We start from the raw sequence: 20349 nt of genomic DNA, 5'->3' as shown, positions 1-20349 counted from the left end.
TGAGACTTCCACATAGCAGCAGGAAAGGGCAAAGAAAGAATAGACTGTGAAACAGTTTTTCATGCTGTAAGCATTTTTTACTTGCGCTCACCTCAGAAAAGCAACAGAATTCTATAATTGACTGTTTGATGTTTGTTAAAACTAGCTGGACCCTCAAGTTATGATTCTAACTTAAATATGGGCTCTTGCTGATCTGCTGTACCTTTTGGGTTTTGTTGTTTGTTTTTTTTTTTCCTTTCCCTAACCTAGGCAACAAAACAAGTTACTGTTTATTTATAATTTACTTTTAAGTTGTTTAATGGCATTAATGGGGAGCTTCAATATTGAAGTTGCAAATTATTAAATAGGAGAATAGTATTACATTATTTCATTGGAAAGCTGAAGGAATTGATTTATGAATAGAAGTATTTCAACTCTGTTAGCAGTTATGGGAATATAATTGCTGCTTCTGTTTTGTGTCTGTTTTATATAGGTATTGCCTTTACTCTGCCCTATGTTTCAGTTGATGTTCAAAACAATTGGAGTTATTCATTTAATTGCCTTTTAAAAGGTCCTTAAAATACTGTTTTAGTAGAGTTGTCCTTTACTGCTTCTGCCCTTTTTCAGTTCACTTAATAAAAATAAGTTGTCTGCACTGTCAGGGTATGGCAAATGTTTACGTGTTCATTAAGTCAATGCTGAGTTTCTTTGTCTAATTTAAATGTTCATTTACATGTTTTAGCTGCATATACTTTGCCATTTGACTCCCTTTTAGTTATGGCCATTGTAAATGTAGTTGTGGGGATTTGGCATAAATTTGATATGAAACAGTATGACTTTATTTCTAAACGTTATTCATTTTGTCTGCTGTAATTGTATTTATCTTAATTTTCTCCAGACTTGGATAATAGAGCTGTCTGTCTCTGGTTGTTTGTTCTTTTTCAACCTTTCAGGTCAGCCATTCCTTAATCCAGATGGCACTCCAGTTGTGTACAATCCTCCTATGCCTCAGCAACCTGTTAGGACCCAAGTGCCTGGACCTGCACAACAGCCACCTCTTCCCCCACCACCTCAGCAACAGCCAGCAGCTAATCACATCCTCTCACAGGTGCACATGTCAAATATATGCTGCTTGCATTGATGGTTGATACTGCTGTCTTACAAGGGATTAGCAGGTTTGCTCTGTTGACACATGCTATAGAAGCAGGAATAGCTGCACAGATATGAGTATATGGAATTTTTCCCCATAGTTCTCAAAACTGTCAGTTTTAATAACTGAACAGGGTAGGCAGTCTTTTCTTAAAAATATAGAAAATACAATGATGTACTGAAAATGTTATGGTATCAAGATTATAGAAAAAAGAAAAAAGGGTTCTGTCTTTGTCCTGTGATACATGTACTCACACCCACACACAAACCCCTGCCACGTGGTCAGCAAGGTAGGCAGTTAATCCAATTGAAGTATTTTTTCATGAAGCTTACTTTTCAGTCAGAAATTCTTGGGCTGTACTGTCAGGTTGTACTGCTGGCACCAAAGAGGTAGCTTAGAACTGCTCGGTGTGAATGCCTCTGTAGTAGTAGCACTACTACAGAGGTGTAGCGTGTCCTACTTACAGTGGCACACGCTGAAGGACAGGCTAGCTCTCTGGTGTTTAAATGACCAGAGTGCACATAAAGTATTTCAGTATTGGGGAATAAATAAAAGCAATATGTTTTAATTTGTGGTTGCTAATAGATTGATTCTGTCTTCAGATGCTTTAAAACAACTTCTGTTTAGAATGCAAGTCTACTTCTTATTTTATAATTTCAAAACAATTTCTCTCTGAACAGCATAATGTTAAACAAAAGCAATCTGCTGACTTAGTTTATAGTCAATATAATGTGTAACAAAACAAATGCCATATTGAAAATTAATTTTAATTCTGTGCAGTCTTTCAGCTTAATTAAAAGAAAAAAACCCTATCCCTTCCCTTTCTGGTAACAACTGGAACACAATTGCTTTTTTGTCCTGTTACAAAAAACTGTTTTCACTTCTCTTATGTTAACCATGTTTATAAACCTGTTATTTCTTCAGCCTATCCGACCTCTACAGCCTTCTTCCCAGCCTGTTCAGTACTCTGCAGTCTCTTATCCACCCCCGCTCCTGCCAGTCTCCTCTACCCAGCAATATTCTGTGGTATTATATCTTCTGTTCATTTCCTTTTTGCGTGGGTTAATCATTAGTGGAAGCTGACCTTTGCTTGGGTTGTTTGTAAGTGATTGTGATAGCAGTGTAATGACTGGTTAGCTTTTCAGTCACAGTAAAATATCACCTGAGTCATGGAAAATAGTTTCCTGTTAATTTCAAGTTCAAGAGAAATGCGTACATTTAAGGCTATTCTATATATCTGTATATAATGAAAAATATTTTTTTCTTAACTAAGAAACAACTTTTTCAAAGTTTTGTTGGCCAGTCAATACCTTTTGTCTTTTGACTAATGTCTTTCTATCCATCCTTTCCACCCTTGTTGCTTTCTGTCTGCTTTCTTCTGCTGACCCTTAATTGCTTTCAAAGGGTCAGCTGTGCTGGGTTTTATTGAAGTAACTTTTTGAAGCCTCTTTGCCAGAACTCTTAAACAGTTCACCAGCATCCCTTGTTCTTAACAGATAGAAGCTGGAAATGAAATCTGATAGTCTCTTGTAAAAATGGATATTATTTAAGAGTCTTATTGCTGAGGCAAAGTGAAGCCTACTGAAGGAGAAACATTACCCAAAGCAGAATGTGAACTAGGGCCCAGGTCAAAAATTGAGGCTTTCCAACTCCCTAAACTGCTTTACGTGTTGTACAATAGCTATTTTATGATGAAGTTTGTATTTTGCTACTGCTTGCAACATAAATCATGTCATATGACAACAGATGCTCATTAATCTTAATTCAGTAGCCTGCATTTAATTAAAATGATATTATAACCATTACCTGTACTTTAGGTGTACAATTCTAAAAGGAATTGCACTTCATTAGGGGTGCTTTCTTTTCAGCAACATTGTTTCTCATGTTATCTTAGAGTTTGAGCACATGTAAACTGCACTGTGTATAACTTCTCAGTTAATTAAATGAGAATGGTTATTTAACCCATGTAATGCATTGCTTCCAGCAGCAGCTCATTCAGAAGCTAGTTTTGTGCTATAATCTGCAATCATTGTTTAGGCATATGCTTGCTAAAACAAAGAATGAAACTCCTTCCAGGTTTATGATGGTTTCAAGCCATTTCGTATTTAGGAAGTGAGTTTAATACTAAATTGTGCTGTCAGTTTCAAAAATGTATTTTTACTGATGGCAACTTATGTAACATAGTGAAAAGGATTAATCAACTCTGGTTCATAATCTAAATGAATTATCAGCTGTAGTCAGTAACAGGAAGGTTGGGTTTACCCATGTTTTGACAATAACGTTTCAGTGGTTCATCATTTGTACTGTACGTGTCGCTGTAGGAATAACTGACCAGATGATGATTTACTTGTATTGACAGTATAATACAAATGTGTGTTGCTGGATTTTGTCCTTTAGACATTTTCAGAGTTAATATTACGTCGTAATTAAATATCAGTATCCTTTCTTACGTGGACGTTGTGAGAAGCAGTATGTAAAGTTCAATGCAGAAAAGCATTATGGTTGTGTTAATAGGCCTCATTTCAGAAGTGCCATACGGAAATGTAAATTGTTGATAGAATGAAAACAGAGATGTTCTAAATTCAGAGGTATTCCAAATAACGTTTCACATGCAAATTCATGTATCAGATGAATAATTCCAGGGCTAGAAGTGTAAAGTGTCATCATAAAATATGAACATAGATGATCTGTAAAAGACAAAAATTGAACTTAGTATTTCTTGATTACCTCTTATCTTCAGGATGATGTGTGAGAGAGGATCAGGTGCTTCTAAAGTTTTTGAGAGTTTTTTCACAGTTAGAGAGACTGCTTTTTGAAATGTGAAATTTCATGTTTACTAACCAAGACAATACTAGTGATAACTTTTAATTTCTGGGATGCTGGTAATTTGTTTGATGTTGAATTTCTTATAAAGAACAAGTGCTTAGGCTTAGTTACAGTAGTAGAAGTTTTCAAATGTCACAGGACTTGTGCAGTGCCCAGTGCCACCAGTACCATGGTTTCAGATGTAAATAAAACAGAGATAGTAAGTAATTTCTAGAATGGCTTTTTTGCAGCTGTTGCGAAGATTAATTTTTTAGCATGAAATCAAGTGCATAGTACAACACCAAGTTTGGCAAATGTACCTTGTTATCCAGGATTAAAGCCTCATTAACTTAAGCTCTTAAAGCCAAAAGTTGTTTTGTCAGTACAGCCTTTTGCTGTTTTAGCTGGGGTTCTGTGTTTTCATGCAGAATTTGAAGTCCAATCGGAAGAATGTATTTTTGACAATTGAATTCTTGCATTTAAGTAGATAGAGGCAGATGTAATCCAAAAAAATCAAGTATTTGAAGTGAGAGGAGTCCCTGAATGTGGATGTATTTTCCCATTGTCAGCACTGAAGACACTTCACTACTGTGTTCTGATCATGTTCTTCCCTGTTCTTCTTTGGCTGATGTTGCTATTGTGCAGTAATTTAAGACATTCCTATCTAAAACCTTTTGTTTAAGATATTTGCCTACGTTTTTTTTTTTTTTAAGTATTTCCAAATGTAACTTTTTTTTTTTAATTATTACAGCAAGACAACCTAGGATCACAGTTTAGCCATATGAGTCTTGCCCGTCAGCCACCTGCTGATCCAGCTGAACCTCACACCACTATGTTCCAGTCCACTGTTGTCCTGCAGCCCCCGCAGCAGTCTGGTTATATCATTGCAGCTGCTCCACCTCCACCACCTTCTGGCCAGCCGGTTTCTGCGCCGGGCTACTCTCCATCCAGCCACCCTGTCAGCCAGCAGGTCCTTCCACAGCAGGGATATATGCAGCAGCCTGTGCCACAGGTACAAGGGCTTTGTTTCCTTTCTACTGAAAGCTGTGTTTATAAACTAATCATGCTGTTTCATCAGTGTGCTTTCTGTAAAGTCTGCCTATTTATGTGTAGCTGGTTTAAAAAACAAACAAAAAAACCCCACCAAAAACATACACTCTGTTATTGGTAGAAATATTTTAAAACTTCAAGTGGAAATTGGTCCTGAGATACTAAATCAGCTTCCCTCTATCCTTCTCCGTGATTTCACCAATGGTGCTGCATTCTAAAAGTAATGGGGTTGCTTTCTTCTGGCATTGACTGAAATGGTATGCATAGTCACCAAAGCCTGCTAAAAGCAGTTCACGAAATCAATGCCTACATAGGGGAATATAATATTGTGGAGTTTTCCTTTCTACATTGCAAGTCCAAGAAATCAGCCATTAAAGAGAGACTTTATATGGAAAAAAGTTGCTAAAGCATCACTAAAATTTTGCATCTATCTTTCTTGTACCCTGTTGTTCTTTTTCTGTTTATGTGTCTGCCTTCTATAAACCTGCAGGTACTGAAACTCTTTAACTGTTGTTTGTCTCTAGGTGCCAGCCTGTTATTGTTCCCCCAATCAGTATCCACACTCCAGTCAACAATATCGACCTGTTTCTGTCCATTACAACACACAGCAAAACCAACCATTGGCACAGCCTGGACAGCAGACAGGTTTGTTGAAGTTACTCAGCATTTCATTAGAATACCCTGCATACATCTTGTCCTCTGCTTTTAAAATTTATTTTGCCTCATGATTTCAAATAAAAGTTCACACTGGACACAGTGCGCAACTGAAGCAGAACAATTTGAGTCAGTTGTTCATGAAGCTTGAGATCTGAGCCGTTACTGTAAGTGGCCCATGCTGCTAAGTTCCAGGACAATTTTTTAGTCTAAAACTGAATAATTCATAAGACAAAGCAAAAGATTGGTAACTTAGTTACTAAAAAAAAATTAGTGGCTTGTAAAATAAGATAAATTAATAACTTGAAATGATGTAAAATCAGAGAGGTGTGTCTTAACTGCTGAAAGTTCCAAACAAAAAATACTTTTGTTTAAATTGCAGTTTAATACAATATGGAATAAATCATTTTTCTGGCCATCGACTCACGGTATCTGGATATTGACCGGTATATGTAATAAGACCTAAAGCTACATCTGAAATGGTTGGGGCTCAGTATTGGTGGCTGTGTTTGAGGTGAAAGGCAACGTGCTGCTTGGCTAGTGCAGCAGTGAGTCCCTCAGGCTGGGTCCCTTCCAGCTCCAGATGTTCTGTGAGTCTATATCTGGTCAAGACCAAGAGTGAGTAGATCGTGTCTTACAGGGCTTTATTCATTTTATAAAGTGCTTACTAACTGTGAAATTATTTTCCAAACAAATGTGGATAAAAGATGACAGCTTCTGAGAGCATGGCAACTGAAACCACGTTTGGTTTAACATTATGGGATGGCCTGACTTTGAGCTGTTGAATTCGGGGCCGTAACACTGTCTGAGAGGTTTATATTTCTCACAGTGAACCGGTCTCTTTTTCAGCTGCTTCCTGGCTTCCTTTTTAAAGGGGTTTCAGGTGTTAGGTTTATTGCTTCTATTTTAAATGCTTTGTTTGTCCAAATATGTCAAATAGGAGGAAACGCTCTTTAAGAAAGTAGCATCTCATGACCTCATAATCATGAGGGCTAAGTTACCATGAGACTTAATGACAGGTTGATTAAAAATCTGAACTGGACTACAATTACTGTTTGGAACATCAACTGAAGTTCAGCTGGCTTCTGCTACAAAATGGCCAGTGATAAAGCTCCTACAGTTGTAACAACAGCTGTTGTTGCAGTAGTTGGTATCAAGCTGTAGTCATCACTTGCTAACCAGGTTATTGTACTGCTGTGTTCTTGACTAAAAACCGTTTCTCATTCTCAGTGTATCATTCAGAAGATATATTTCTATACTCTGTCTGCTAACTTATATTAAGTGATTCATTTTCAATTATGTAAATATCAAGCTCTCTTCCACTTTGGAATATTTCTGCTTTGGAGTATTTCTCTGTTAGGAGACAGTCTGCTATGGCAGGTGTGGGTTTTCTTTTTCTGCTGAGTGCTGCATTTCTGTCATGTCATTTTCAATGCAGAGGTGAAACTGTGGTGCTAAAAATAGAATATTCTTTGGAATGCAGTGGGGAACTTTCTTGGCAGTCAATTTCTATTGTTCCAGTTCTCTCTGTTAGCAAAATTGATTACATCTGTCACTGGAAGTGCTAGAAAAAAGTGACAAATGTTCACAGCTACATTACAAAGTCTAGGAAGTAAGGGCTTTAGATTGCAGATGTATTATTGATTGTGTCTATCATATATTGCAGCTTTGCATTCTGTTGCTTTTTAGGTGCTGTAGATCATTCTGCAACAAAATACACTTAAGTGTTTTGTTTTTTACAGATATGAGAGATTTTTGTGTGCAGTTCAAGCTTAGCTATTAAAAACTGTAATTACTAGTCTTCATTCAAGCATGCATTGTTCTGAATTGTATAGTACTCTGAAAGCATGTCGTGTATTCTGTGTTTCTAATGAACAGCGCTCATAATTAACTGAACCTTCTTCCCTTTAATTTTCTCAAATAATATTTGATGATGTTACCAGTCTGCTGTCTCCGTTGTTGCAATCTCTGTAAAAGCTGAGACTTAATTCACGTTTGTTGTACCCTGAACGAATGTAATGAATGAACATCCATGGGTTTTGTTTTGTGTTAATTGAATAATTACTTACAAAATAGACCAAGCAATATTTTAAACACGCAGACACAAAATCCTAGTGAGTTTTTATGGCTCTATTTGCTGTATTAAGTATAGTTCCATATCAAGCCAGGGAGCATGGGCAGTGCCAAATTTGTTAGAATGTGAATGCATTAGAGTTGGATACAGATTCTTTTTGCCATCAGTTCATCTGGACAAGCCTCACTTTGTTACTCTGTGGTCTCTGGCACTGTCTCAGCCACACTAATAGCTAGGGGGTTTTGCTGGTATGGTAAGTAGTTAAGCACATAGCCTTAAAGGTGGAACAGGGGGGAAAAAGAATTTCACTTCTGTTCTACATGTATTTTGATCATGTTAGCAGTTATCTCCTATATGCATTTAAAAAAAAAAAAATGTGAGGCACAGTGGGCTGGAGCATAATAAATGCACAGATGCCATTTGCTGTTTGCACTCAGACCTGTGGGTTTATTTATTTACTTATTTGTTTAGGATGCTTTTGGAAGATAGTAGAGACTACCAGTTAAGCAATAAGAAATGGTTGTAGAATCACAACATGGGGGTGAATATCGAAGTCAGGTTTTTTCTTTTTTTTTTTTCCCCACAAGGTAATATAAAGTATTAAATGTCTTCCATTGTATATGAATGCGACTTTTACCTGGAAGATTTCTCTCAGATCCTAATTGTTTTACTATTCCATACTTCAGATTAGAAATGGCCCTTTTGAAAAGGACTTGCATGTATGTCTTGCAAGGTCTGCTTCAGCCTTGAATCACTGCTATTTCTATCTCTGGGGCACCTGGGATGCTAGCAGAAGTTATCACAACCAGAATTTCAAAGCTGGTGTACTTCAAACAGCATTACTTATAACAACTGACAACTGATTAATGTCTTTTAATGTAATCTGGCATGCCTTGTTCAAATGCCTTCTGCTTTCACCAGGCAAATCAAGGTGTTAACACATGTAACTCACTAGTGTAAACACTGCAAGCACTTGAGCAGCACTGCAGATAGGATGTGAAATATTTAATGCTGATGCCAGATGGATGCAAACGAATAAATCTGTTAATTTCTAATGTTGGCTTCTTTTTATGTGCATGATAAGTTCAACTCTTACAAAGCTTCCAGATGTAGAAAGCCACTGGAAAATGCCACATGTACCTCTTCATATAGGCAACTGTGCATAAAATTTGTTCAGATATAATTATTTCAAAATAACATTCAAATGTATGATTTCAGGTTACCAAGTTTTGCCTAACCAGCAGCAAAACTACCAGGGTTTAGTTGGAGTTCAACAGTCTCAGAATCAAAGTCTAGTCAGTGGCCAACACAACAATGTTGGGAATCAAATTCAAGGTGTGATTGTTCCATATCCTTCAGTGCCATCGTATCAGGTGGGTAATTTACTCAGAACTTTCCAATCTGTGCATTCGGAGTGATCTATTTTTAATTTGTTTACAATTGTTTTGTAAATGGGTGAAATCTGCAAGTATGTTTCAAAGTGACATATGGATAGAAATTTGAAAAAGTAGAAACAATAACCCAAGACAACTGAAATGTGAAGCAAAAGTTTTAAACAAGAGGCGGAATGAAACATTGTCTGCACGAGGAAGTCTTAATGTGTTCGCAATTTTTAGGTTTCGGTGCCTCAAGGTTCCCAGGCAGTGCCCCAGCAGACATATCAACAGCCTGTTATAATTCCTGGTCAGTCAAATCAAGGATTGCCCACAACAGGAATGCCAGTTTACTACAGTGTCATTCCATCAGGTCAACAGAATAATTTAAGGTAAGCTTAACTTAGTTATTTCATTTCTCAGCAATGAGGTTTAATTGCCCTGTAGAAACTGACAATATCTGCTTTATTAGTCCATGTATTGAAATGTATTTTAAAGGCAGACTTGCAAACGCTTTGTTAGCTATTTATTTTACTCTTATGCAGTTAACTGAAACAACCAGTACTGCTTGTTTGACTGGAAATACACTGTTTTGGTGTTGCTTTCAGCAATCTTTTACTTGTTAGTTCTATATTATAGTTTTCAGTGTTCCTTTTTTTACATGTGAAACACGAGCATGTCCAGTAGCAATATCTTTTTGCAGTTATCTTTATTCTCTTTATTTTGAATCTCTGAAACAGATTACTCAGCTTTCTTTTGTCCACATAACTGATAAAACCTGTTAGCACAAAGCTGGCTGTGAATTGAGTATAGGAACTTCCTTGGATGTTCAGGTCTTGTTTGATAAATAATGTTGAGTACTCATGATAGAACAGATATTTGAATACCTAAAAGAATTCATTACAACTAATGCCTGTTACATGTGTGTTTCAAAATACTTGGTTTGCAGCTTTTAAACAAGCAGCAATGGTATGAAGCTTGCTTCATCCATCTGTAAGCACAGATTTCAGTGTTTATGTTATTGCTACATGGCTTCATCGAGTTAAATGAATCTGAATTCTTGTTCTGTGTACCCTAAGGTTCTTTTTAACCTTTTCTTCTTTGGTTATGTTTGAGATTCAGTGGAGTCACAGGTAGACATCATCATAGACTTTTTTTTATAGTAAGCTTCGTTGCTTGATCTCTTCTGTCATTTGCAATGGCCATCTTTTTCAAACAGGGTAACTTTTATTATTCAGAGCGGACTAGCAGCTTAGGACAGCATCTTGCTTTTATCAAAATAGATGTGTTGCAACACTTTAACAAAGAACACAGAATACTGTTCTGCAGGAACTGAATGGACGCAAACCCACAGGTCATCATTGTAGACTAAAATAATGGAGAGATGAGAAGCTGTGTGAAAGAGTACATCCTATGCAGATAGTGGAAACTAAAACAAATTGCTTCCTGAGTTTTGCCTTTTTCAAAATACGAGCATTTTTAATTTATAATTGAATACTTGATCTTGGGGACAAAGGACGGAAAAAAAAATTTAGGTGAAGTCATATGTGAAAGTGGATTTCTAGTGGAGGCTCAACAGGATCACACTTCCTTTATTATATAGTTTGAAGTTATTTAAAAACATCTCATTCCCTCAGGATATTCACTTTCTGTCAGTACTGACACGAAGTACCAGATTCTGTAGACACCATTCTCACGTTGCAGCCCTCCAACCTGATGGGTGTTTTGTCTGTTTTATGACAGAGTTTGGCTGTGTCGGTTACTCAGCTGTTTTGCCTTGAATGTCTTGAAAATTAGCTGCATAAATAAACTTTCAAAATTGTTCTTTTCATGTGTATTACAAATAAATGAAAGGCTATTTCTTTGTTGTCTTGCATGACTGGTACTTTTCTCTAATTTCCTGTTTGATAAAGCCATGCTAAAGGAGCCCCTGTAGGTATCTGTCTAAGCTGCCTTACTATGCTCTGAAGTGGATGAGTGTGCTCATTCCATGTGCTGAATAAGCTGACTCAGCTGTTTGGGGCCAGCCTCCAGCTGAGAAAACAGCATGTGAAATCCTTGTGGTGGGTTCTGTGGTGGCTATTTAACTGAGACCTAATTATGGTTAATTAATTCTGTATATCTTTATACCATCTATTTGCACACAGATCAAAATAAAAAATTGCTACAGTTTTTTGATATATGCAGGTCATAAGTTATGGCCAATGAACAGACTCGAAACCACTGTCTTCTGAAGAACAGGTTCCTGGGCAGGGGGTAGGTGGGAATATTACTGATTGAAATTAGTGAAATCCCATTAACTTGTAGTGTCTGTAGGCAACAAATGCAGTGGTTAGGATTAAATGTGACAAACTTCTGTTAGTCATGTTCTTTTCTCTTTATTATTATTACAGTTCATCAGTAGGATATTTGCAGCCTCCTGGATCAGAGCAGATACAGTTTCCTAGAACATCATCACCATGTAACTCACAGCAGCTTCAAGGACAGCAATGTGCAGGTTGGGGGACTAAAGCTTTTTTGGAGCAAGTTTCTAGCCATTGTTATGCAGAGTGTTTGTATATTTGTAATTAAGGGTTTGATTTAGAATTAAGTATTTTTTTTTATTTCCTTCTGTATTCTGTGTTTGAAGTTAGATTGGATGCACGTTAACTTCACATCTTAGTTTTTTTATCATTGAAAGCTCTCATTACTTTGCTCGAATTCAGTACTGGACACCACGATGCCTTGCATGTCTGCTTTTGAATTGAGACAGACTTGAGAACAATGCGTTCGCAGCCAGATGACTTTAATCTTTTCCTCAGTGGCTGTTGGGCTTGGGTAGAGAGGAGAGAGGTAGCCTTTTCAAATGTTGAAAGGGGAAATTAAATACTCAAGTATTCTGTTCTCATGTTTGTTTCTTCTGGTAGCCTTATTTACTGCCTTTACTTCCATAGTTTATAACAACCATTCAAGTCAGAAGCCACCACCTCCTACATTATTGTCACCTTCATCAAAGTCAAAGCCGCAACAGGCTGCTTCCATTTTGCACTACAGCATAGTGTCTCCACCCTCATGTAAAAGTTCACCCACTGGTCTTTCCATCATGCAGCCAATAAAAGGTATATTTTATTGGGATTTATATCTAAGCCATTCTGTCTAGAAATTATCAGGTTGATTTCATGGCTACTTGTGAGAACAGTTGTGACTTGAGTGCTGTTTCTGCAAATACTTTTTCATAATTCTTCATCTGAATTACTGTCATTGTAACTTTAAAAATGACCATGTTGAATCTAAATGAAACAATAGCCAACTTTACATGAGCAGCCTGGAGGCAGCCTTATTCAACAGAGAAAAATATTGCTTAGCAGAAGTACTTAAATCAGGTTTGGAATGTTTTTCTCTATAAAATATTAAGATAATTTTTTTAAAGGCCTATATATAGCAGCCTCAATGCAGTATGAAAACAGTAGTGACATAGAGCTTGTCATATCCTTAAAACATTTATAAGTATTGATATCCAGACACTTAAAATCTCTGCATTTCCAACCACAATTATCATAAAATTGATGACCTGGTCAGGAAATTAAGGGCATTAGGGTTAGCCTCCAAACTAGAGATTTATAGATCAATCTTTTAATCGTAGTCAGTACTGCTGCCCTTATTTTACTGGAGGGAATTTGATGCATGAGAGGTTCCATTGGCAACAAAAAGAAAAGAGGGGTGTAATTTCTAACACTGCTATCAGTATTTTGCAAGCAATTGCTGGAACAACTAGGTCAATGACCTAGATTCCAGTAGAGATGAGATGTCTCTTATGACCTGTTATCTTTAAAGATATTTTTAGAGACTGTTCATTAGTAAATAGGTAACGTACAGTTAAGTGGCATGACAGCTGGATCAGCAGTGTATTTTAGTTCACAGTTATTTTTAGTTTCTTTTTGAAAGTAATTCTTAAAGATGGCCATTTCCAGATGTCCAAAATTGGTCTAGCATTGGTTTGTTCTGCCCTTATCCTGGTAGTTCTAGTTTTATGCTGTTTTGAAGGCTGATTCAAATCTGTTAAACTGTCATTTAAACAAGGTTGGGGAAGGTAAAAGCCTTCTAAATATTGAGAGAATAAAGAAAAGCATGCACTTGATCAACAGCAATACTGAGATGACACCTTGAGGAATCATCTCGAGGTAAGGACACAGGACATACATAGGCATGCAGCTGAGTGGTGTTTCTCCTCTTGAAAAATTTGAAGGGGAGCACATTCAGCCTGGGAGCCTTTCAAAGATTTCTCCTGGGTTTTTCTTGTCATGTTTTTTGATAGCTGAATATCTGCATCTGACTTATGCCTTCTGTGACACTTGATTTCAAGTATGCTTGTTATAGGAAAAGAATTCCATTTATTCTCACTTACTCAAATGCTGTGAAACTTGTAGTAGAAGTAAAGAAAAGAGCATTTGGGGATCTACAGTTTTCTTTTGTAGTTTACATAGAACTTTTCAGCGTGTGACATCTGTCAAGCAATAATGCTGTAGGTTATTTCCTTGGGAGTTCTTATCTCATAGAACAGAGATGACAAAAGCTACATGCCAAGCACTGTAGAAATAATAAAGCAATAAAATGTAAATATAACATTTATAATATTTTTATATATGCATAATTAATAAAATGAAACCAATCTTGTGTGAAAGGTAGTGGATATATTGGTTTTTGTCTCTTTCCCTCAAGTCTATATATAGAGATTACAGAGGCCTTGCCACTTAGCAACTTGCTGTTACTCTGATTATATAGCAGCAATCCATAAGCAGAAGTTTGTTTTATTTTGCTGCGCAACAGAACAGAAATATTCACCATGTGGCTTTTACAAGGACAGAGCAGGGATGCTCAAATTTGTATCCTCTACTAAAGTTGGCAAGGTAATCTGATGATTACATTTCAATCTATAGCACATAGGTAGAACTTTTTGCCATTTAAAAAAATTGGAAAGAAAGCATAGGTGTGAAAGCGTTGGTGTTATCGCATTGTTTTGATAAACATCAATACAGTAAATATTTCACAATACAGTTTAGAAAGGCTAATACAGTTCTAATATTAAGAGCTTGTTACTCTACATTGTATGGTTTGTGTTTCCAAGGAATCAGATTGTTTCTTTTTGGAATGCAGGGGTAGTGAATACAATAGCCCATTTTAAGAAGATATAGGAGCAATGCATTTTGTAATCTGATTGACTTTTCCTAACTGATGGTATGATGTAGGTAATGAATTGAGAAGATTGTGGACTCCCTGTTTGAAGGAAGTGAAGTTGGATGATAAATGGTGTTCAAACTGTGTATTTTAATCATGGTTTCTGAGAAATTATGTAAACATAACATAGAAGAAAGAAGGAAATTGCAAACAACCATTTCCAAGTAAATAGGACACTATATAAATTACCTGGGATGGGGGATAACAACTAATCTCTCAGAAAAACTCTCATCACAGCTCTTTACACAAAACCATATGGAACAGCATTGGCTGTTTGGCTCTTCTCCCCTAACTGGAATTTCTGCAGCTACCACAGCAGCTAAATGGTACCGGCAGCATGAAACAAACTACATTCCCTGCTCAGAAAAACCAGTCCCAGACTTGTAGGATTGTTATAAAATCTGTGAATGAATAAAATGTTGCTTTGGACTACAGACTGATTTCAGATCTTTCTCACCATATCAAAGAGAGCATTACTCTGATGATAACTACAGTAAATGTAGAATACTTCTAACTATTGTTAAATAGAATTTCTTTTAAAAAATATTCCCACTAATGAGTTTCAGTGGTTCCGTTTATCTTCTGTAGTTCTGGGAAACCTCTTAAGCTAATCTAGTGCAGATTTATTTGGTAGTGGAAATGCAATTGTACAGAATATCCTGTCCTAGTTGTCTAGAAACTAGCAGGTTATTTAGAAGGATGTTTTAAGTGTTGTTTTCTTTTGTTTTAATTCATGTCTTTTCTACTAAAATTAGAATTAAAATTGATGATAAACTAACTGTATACTGTCCACTTCTTCTTGCCATGTAGCAGTAGCAGCACCACCGGGTGGAGGAGTAGTAATGATGCAGCTAAATATACCCAACAACCCTCAGCCTCGGAATCATTCACCTCCACAGTGGAAACAGAATAAATATTACTGTGATCAGCAAAGGGGGCAGAAGTCCACAGAACTTAGCACTTTAGACGGTGCTGCACAGGTATGAGTTTTGTTTTATTTTGCAGCATGACTTATTTGCATGAGTTGCATTTTTGTTTTTTTTTTTCCCAAAAGTTCTTTTTTGGAATAAAGTCTATACTGATAGTACTTAATATAGTACTTTTGCTTCCAGTGTTGGAATGCTTGTAATTTAGCTTGTTCAACTGGATCCCTTTTTAAATACACACTTGTTGTTTATCCAGTTGCAGCATAGTCCTCAACTAGGTAGTCCTGTCACCTCGCCAGCCCAATCACCAGCACCAGCTCAGCTGTCAAACCTCAAGAACATCCGTCCCACGTTAACACCTCTTTCTATTGTGCCCCAGTTTTCTAGACCTTTCATCCCTGGACAAGGTATATTTTTGGTTGACTAAAATGTGCGTGTGTTGTTTTGTTTGTTTTTTTTGAAATGTATCTTAAAAGACATAAGGATTTTCTGACAAACTGTGGCTCACTGCAATAGTAATCTTACTGAAGGAAGATCCACAAAGCTATCCACTAGCTCATCTTAATGCATTTTATGGTGTTATGATGTTATCTTACAGGGATAGAACTGTAGTTTTAAGATGAATGTTCTGCCAAAACCCTTTTCTTCATTGATGAATGCATTGAATCAAACCACTGCTATGTGTGAATTCTTCATTTCTTTTAGAAAAACTGATATGATAGCAGAAAAAGTCTCTTGTAGAATAATTTAATTCCTCTTCTGCCATGTTATCAGGAAAAAAAAAAGAAAGAAAAAAAAACCCAGAAAATAGGGAATTTTCATTATAATGTGGAAGTCTGAAAACAAACAAGAAGTCCTTTGGCATTGACCAAAAATGTCCTGGTGTGTAGTTCCAAAACTGAAAATCAATGGGTCTATTTTCTAGAAAAATTACATTTGTAAAGCGAGACTTAGAGAAAATGCTGCTGTGTCTTCCTTATTGATATGAGAAACTTCTTTTGTTTGTCTTTGTTCTGTGCTGCACAACCTTTACATCATTTTTTGGTATTCCATTGCTGGTGTAAAAATTCCAAGTCGCCTGTTGCAAACTACATCTCTCAACTTTTTTAATCTTCTGTGATTGTTAAAAAATTCCGTTTGGTAGTCCTGGGCGCAAATAGGAATATGAAGACATACCTGGCACTCACCAAGGATGCAACCATGGAAATGGTTAAATTAGTACACTGAGAACTCCTTTATTAAAGTCATTTTCAGGTGACAGCACAGTAAATAATGTTATTGTGTTTTTCAGCGTAACTCTTAAATGCAAGCCTTGGGCTTGTACCTTTTCACCCTGTGATCAGTATGTGACTTCATCACACTAAATCTTGTTTTCCTAGCTTAGCTGGATACACTGCATTGTGCATACTCATTCTGCTTTCTCCTACAAAAGATATACACAAAACCTCTAAATTCTGTTACTATGTTCTGGGGGTGGGGGGGACCCTTCTAATTACCTTTCTCTTTAAGGAGATGCCAGATACCCATTGCTTGGCCAGCCCCTGCAATACAATCCACCATCTTTATTACGTGGACAAGTAGCAAGCCAACAGGTAAAGAGAACATTCTCCTGGCAACACAGAAGAAAGCAGTTTAGGACTGCAATTATAATAACCGTGAATAGGAACTTATAGGAACTTATAGGAACTTATAGGAACTTATAGGAACTTATAGGAACTTATAGGAACTTATAGGAACTTATAGGAACTTATAGGAACTTATAGGAACTTATTATTGCATTGGAGAAGTAATTGACTGGAAAGCACTTTGTTTCTTACAAGAAAAGAAAATATTAAGTGTTGGCAAAACTGTATTTAGTTTTGGGGAGAGACTTAAACCCTCCACTCCTGCCTTGCTCAGTTCTACCAGAGATCAGCCAGAAGATGTGCTGGGTTTGGGGGGAGGTGGTTTATTTTCTTCTGAGAAGTTTTAAGGTGATTTTTTCATCATTTCCTTCCTTTCTTCTGAAGTCAAGGATTTACACTGAGGTAATGTAGAACTTATAAGATACAATGCCTTGTCACTAAAGTACATCATTTATATTCATCTCTCTAGTGTCAGCCTGGAAACAGACATGGAAACAGGGGAAAGAAACCAGCAAAGAAGGCTGCTTCAGCAGATCTCGGTGCAGGAGAACCAGGTATAGAACTAGCCAGGTGATGTATAAGAGCAAAGCAAGTCAGACGGTACAGTCAGTTCACAAATCTACTGCAAAATTCAGCATTGATTCCCTGCCTTGCTCTTTTAAGGAGCCTATTTGTAATCTCAGCTTTTATTTGTACACTTGCAGCTGTAAGCAGCGTTAAATGTGAAAGAAGCATTGCCCTCTACCAACAACAGAATGCTTTTGTAGTAGCCTGTAATATCAGCCAACTGGAGATATGAGGATAAAATAACTCATTCTCCGCTGCTTGATGCATCTTTAAGTACAAAAACGAATTTTGATTCGATGTTTTTCTTGTTTCAGTTGTGGGAAAAGTTCTAGAAATAACTGAGCTGCCAGAAGGTATAACTCGTATGGAAGCAGAAAAATTATTTGGAGAACTTTTAAAAGTTGGTGCCAAGATCCGGTGGCTGAGGGATTCACAGTGTCTACAAACACAGCAGCAGCACCACCGGCGTTACTGTGGCAGCGGAGATAGTAATGTGAACACTGAGCCATGCAAATCTACTGACTTGGCCTCCACTTACACGGTTCTAGCTATGTTCCCTACAATGTCGGCTGCTCAGAACGCATTGAAGAAACAAAGTAGTACCTCAGTTAACAAGTTCAGGCTGAGAACAAGCAAGAAGCACTACGACTTTCATATCCTGGAAAGGGCTAGTTCTCAGTAGCAGTTACATCGGTGGACACTCAGCCTTTACTACTTCCATGTCCTCCTCTCCTTGATCGGCTTAATGTTGTGGGGTTTCTGTTCTTTTCACAGAGATTCCTGGGATGTTTTGTCATAAGTGACATTAGCCATTGAAGAATAACCCAGTGATCCAGCACGATGAAAAAGTTAATTCCAGACAAGAGCAAGAAATCATCTTTGAGAAAGGCAGCTTTCTATACAGAATGCCATTGAAATGCCCCCCCCTACTTTTATAATAGTTTTGTTTTATATTTTTGACTTCTTGTATCAGATCCAAAGTTCTATTGTACAGCAAACGTTCATAAAAGCCCACATGCAGATTTGTATTTTATAATCCCTGTTCACTGCCAGCACACAGCTGTCCATTCCAAAGCAGGAACCTGAGGATTGGTGTAGGGGGAAAGAGAACCATTTTCAAGGAATTACGCTCATTTTCTAGTGAACTGCCCAAAAGATTCAGATTAACCTGTTCCCTGTCCCTTGCATTTCTTTTGTTTTTTAAAGAAAACAAATATATAATTTTAGTAATTAGTTAATTCCTTAGATGGTTGGTTTCTTTTGAGATTCATTCAGGTGATGTCAAAAGAAACTACAAGTTCATTGTGCCCTTGAAGGATTCGCTTTGATCCAATGAGTTGAATAAGTATTTAAAGGGGAATATGAATAGATTACAAAGAATGTTCACTGAATCACATTTTAATATTTCTTTTTAGCAAAAAAGTGAAGAAACTAAAATGTATCTTCACAGGTGACAAAATGTTTGCACTTTAATTGTGTTCCCACCAGTATGAATCTCTTTCTCTTCACGCTAAGATAATTGTGTTTGATAAGAGCTGGAAACTTTTTTAATGGTTTAAGTTTTCATCATTTGCAGATACTCACTGGACATCAAAAGACTCATTGCACATAAAAATGAAACAAACATTTTTTTCAATTTGTGTAATTTGCAAGGCTGTACAATGTGTGCTGATGCAAGCCTTTTTCAGTTCAAGAAAATAAATGTTTACAAACACAAACTTTTTTGGTGCATTTGTTTAAGCTTCTAGAAGTCTTCTGAAACCTGGATGGAACACACTGATGGTTTGAATCCCTATAAATGTGAGAAAATAACTTGAAAATCTACTGTAACTTTTTTTTTTTAAATCAACATCTCTTCATCTTCTTAAAGCATTTATTTACACCATGTTCTCCATTTTTTTCAACATTTCCCCCATACAAGTGAAAAGAAAGAATAAATCAGAGACTATAAGGGCTGCCCCTGTTTAGCTGTGTTTTTTCTTGTTTTAACACGGGTCCTAACAACCAGTTTCCTTCCTTTAAGGCCACAGCTTTGTAAAACATGCATTTTTAATTCCTCTAAGTGGAAACTCAATGTAAATGTTGTATTTAAAAACATTCTACAGTGGTTAAGTAAATAATTTTGGTGCCTAATTTTCTCCTTGTTTCAAAAATTCTACTACTGGACAACTAAACATCAATGTATGAAGCAGCATGAACTATCTTCTGCATGTTTCGTTTTTAAATCGTTTGTGTGATTAATCAAAGTGCACAGAAGAAAATTGGTCTGTCTGGGGATGAGGTAGCGTAAGGAATTAAGCATGTGGGACTTGGTTCTGCCACAGCCTGTAATGACACGTATTTACATAACTAAAGGTAAACTTTCCCTCTGGATGTCTCCTACAGCAGAAGGAGAACGTTCAACTTTAAGCCCCTAGCTAAAATACACATCTATTTAAAAGTAGGACCACTTTGCTCAAAGGATGGATGCTTCCTGACATTCAAGTACATCTGCTACTAGCTGAATTAAGTATACCTGAGAGGATATCTGTTTTCATCCTGAGCTGGAATCACTGTAGATTACCACACCCACGACCAAAGAAAACATAACCCCAGGTTATCTAAGTTACAGTATTCCACTCCTGAACAGTATGGATGATAACGTGACCAATGCACAAGCTGCATCACTGCTTCCAGCCAATAACTAGAACTAGTTTAAGATTATGGTTTTAATCCTGTAAATTAGAACTTGGAGAGGCAGTTGCTGCCTTTGGGTAAAAAAAAGAATTATAGGACAAGATTTTCCACAGATGTAGAAGAGTGAATAACTGAGTTACCATCCATTCTGAATGACCAAAGAACAGTACTAAATACAACATCCAATCTAGCCATTCCAGAGCAATTAATAAGTCATGTATGCTAATCCAGAATATGACTCCTCCCTACTATTACT

At 36.8% G+C, this 20349-nt stretch overlaps 1 protein-coding gene and 1 long non-coding RNA gene across 13 annotated transcripts in view; one reads left to right on the top strand and one right to left on the bottom strand.

The window, feature by feature from the left end:
• R3HDM1 (R3H domain containing 1) overlaps positions 1–19135 on the top strand; it is a 42603-nt gene extending 23468 nt beyond the window's left edge. For 6 of the 12 annotated variants that reach the window (XM_031590733.2, XM_090143565.1, XM_090143568.1 and 3 more), the window contains 13 exons: positions 933–1087; positions 2054–2155; positions 4686–4946; positions 5509–5629; positions 8931–9085; positions 9329–9477; positions 11479–11582; positions 12019–12183; positions 15110–15279; positions 15482–15632; positions 16735–16817; positions 17320–17404; positions 17732–19135. In XM_031590733.2, coding sequence (XP_031446593.2) covers positions 933–1087; positions 2054–2155; positions 4686–4946; positions 5509–5629; positions 8931–9085; positions 9329–9477; positions 11479–11582; positions 12019–12183; positions 15110–15279; positions 15482–15632; positions 16735–16817; positions 17320–17404; positions 17732–18099 — 2069 coding nt within the window. In that variant the 3' untranslated portion in view covers positions 18100–19135. The remainder of the gene's footprint in view (positions 1–932; positions 1088–2053; positions 2156–4685; positions 4947–5508; positions 5630–8930; positions 9086–9328; positions 9478–11478; positions 11583–12018; positions 12184–15109; positions 15280–15481; positions 15633–16734; positions 16818–17319; positions 17405–17731) is intronic. The other 6 variants (XM_031590741.2, XM_090143566.1, XM_090143563.1 and 3 more) reach the window with 5 other exon arrangements.
• The window catches only part of LOC149917198 (uncharacterized), a 37127-nt gene that overhangs the window by 12683 nt on the left and 4095 nt on the right, over positions 1–20349 (bottom strand). The gene's annotated exons all lie outside the window — the stretch shown is intronic.

Source organism: Phasianus colchicus, chromosome 7, assembly GCF_987193195.1.
Source record: "Phasianus colchicus chromosome 7, bPhaCol1.hap1.1, whole genome shotgun sequence".
Lineage (NCBI taxonomy): Eukaryota > Metazoa > Chordata > Aves > Galliformes > Phasianidae > Phasianus > Phasianus colchicus.
The sequence above is the reverse complement of the archived record's forward strand: the minus strand, read 5'-3'. Positions and strand labels throughout refer to the sequence as shown.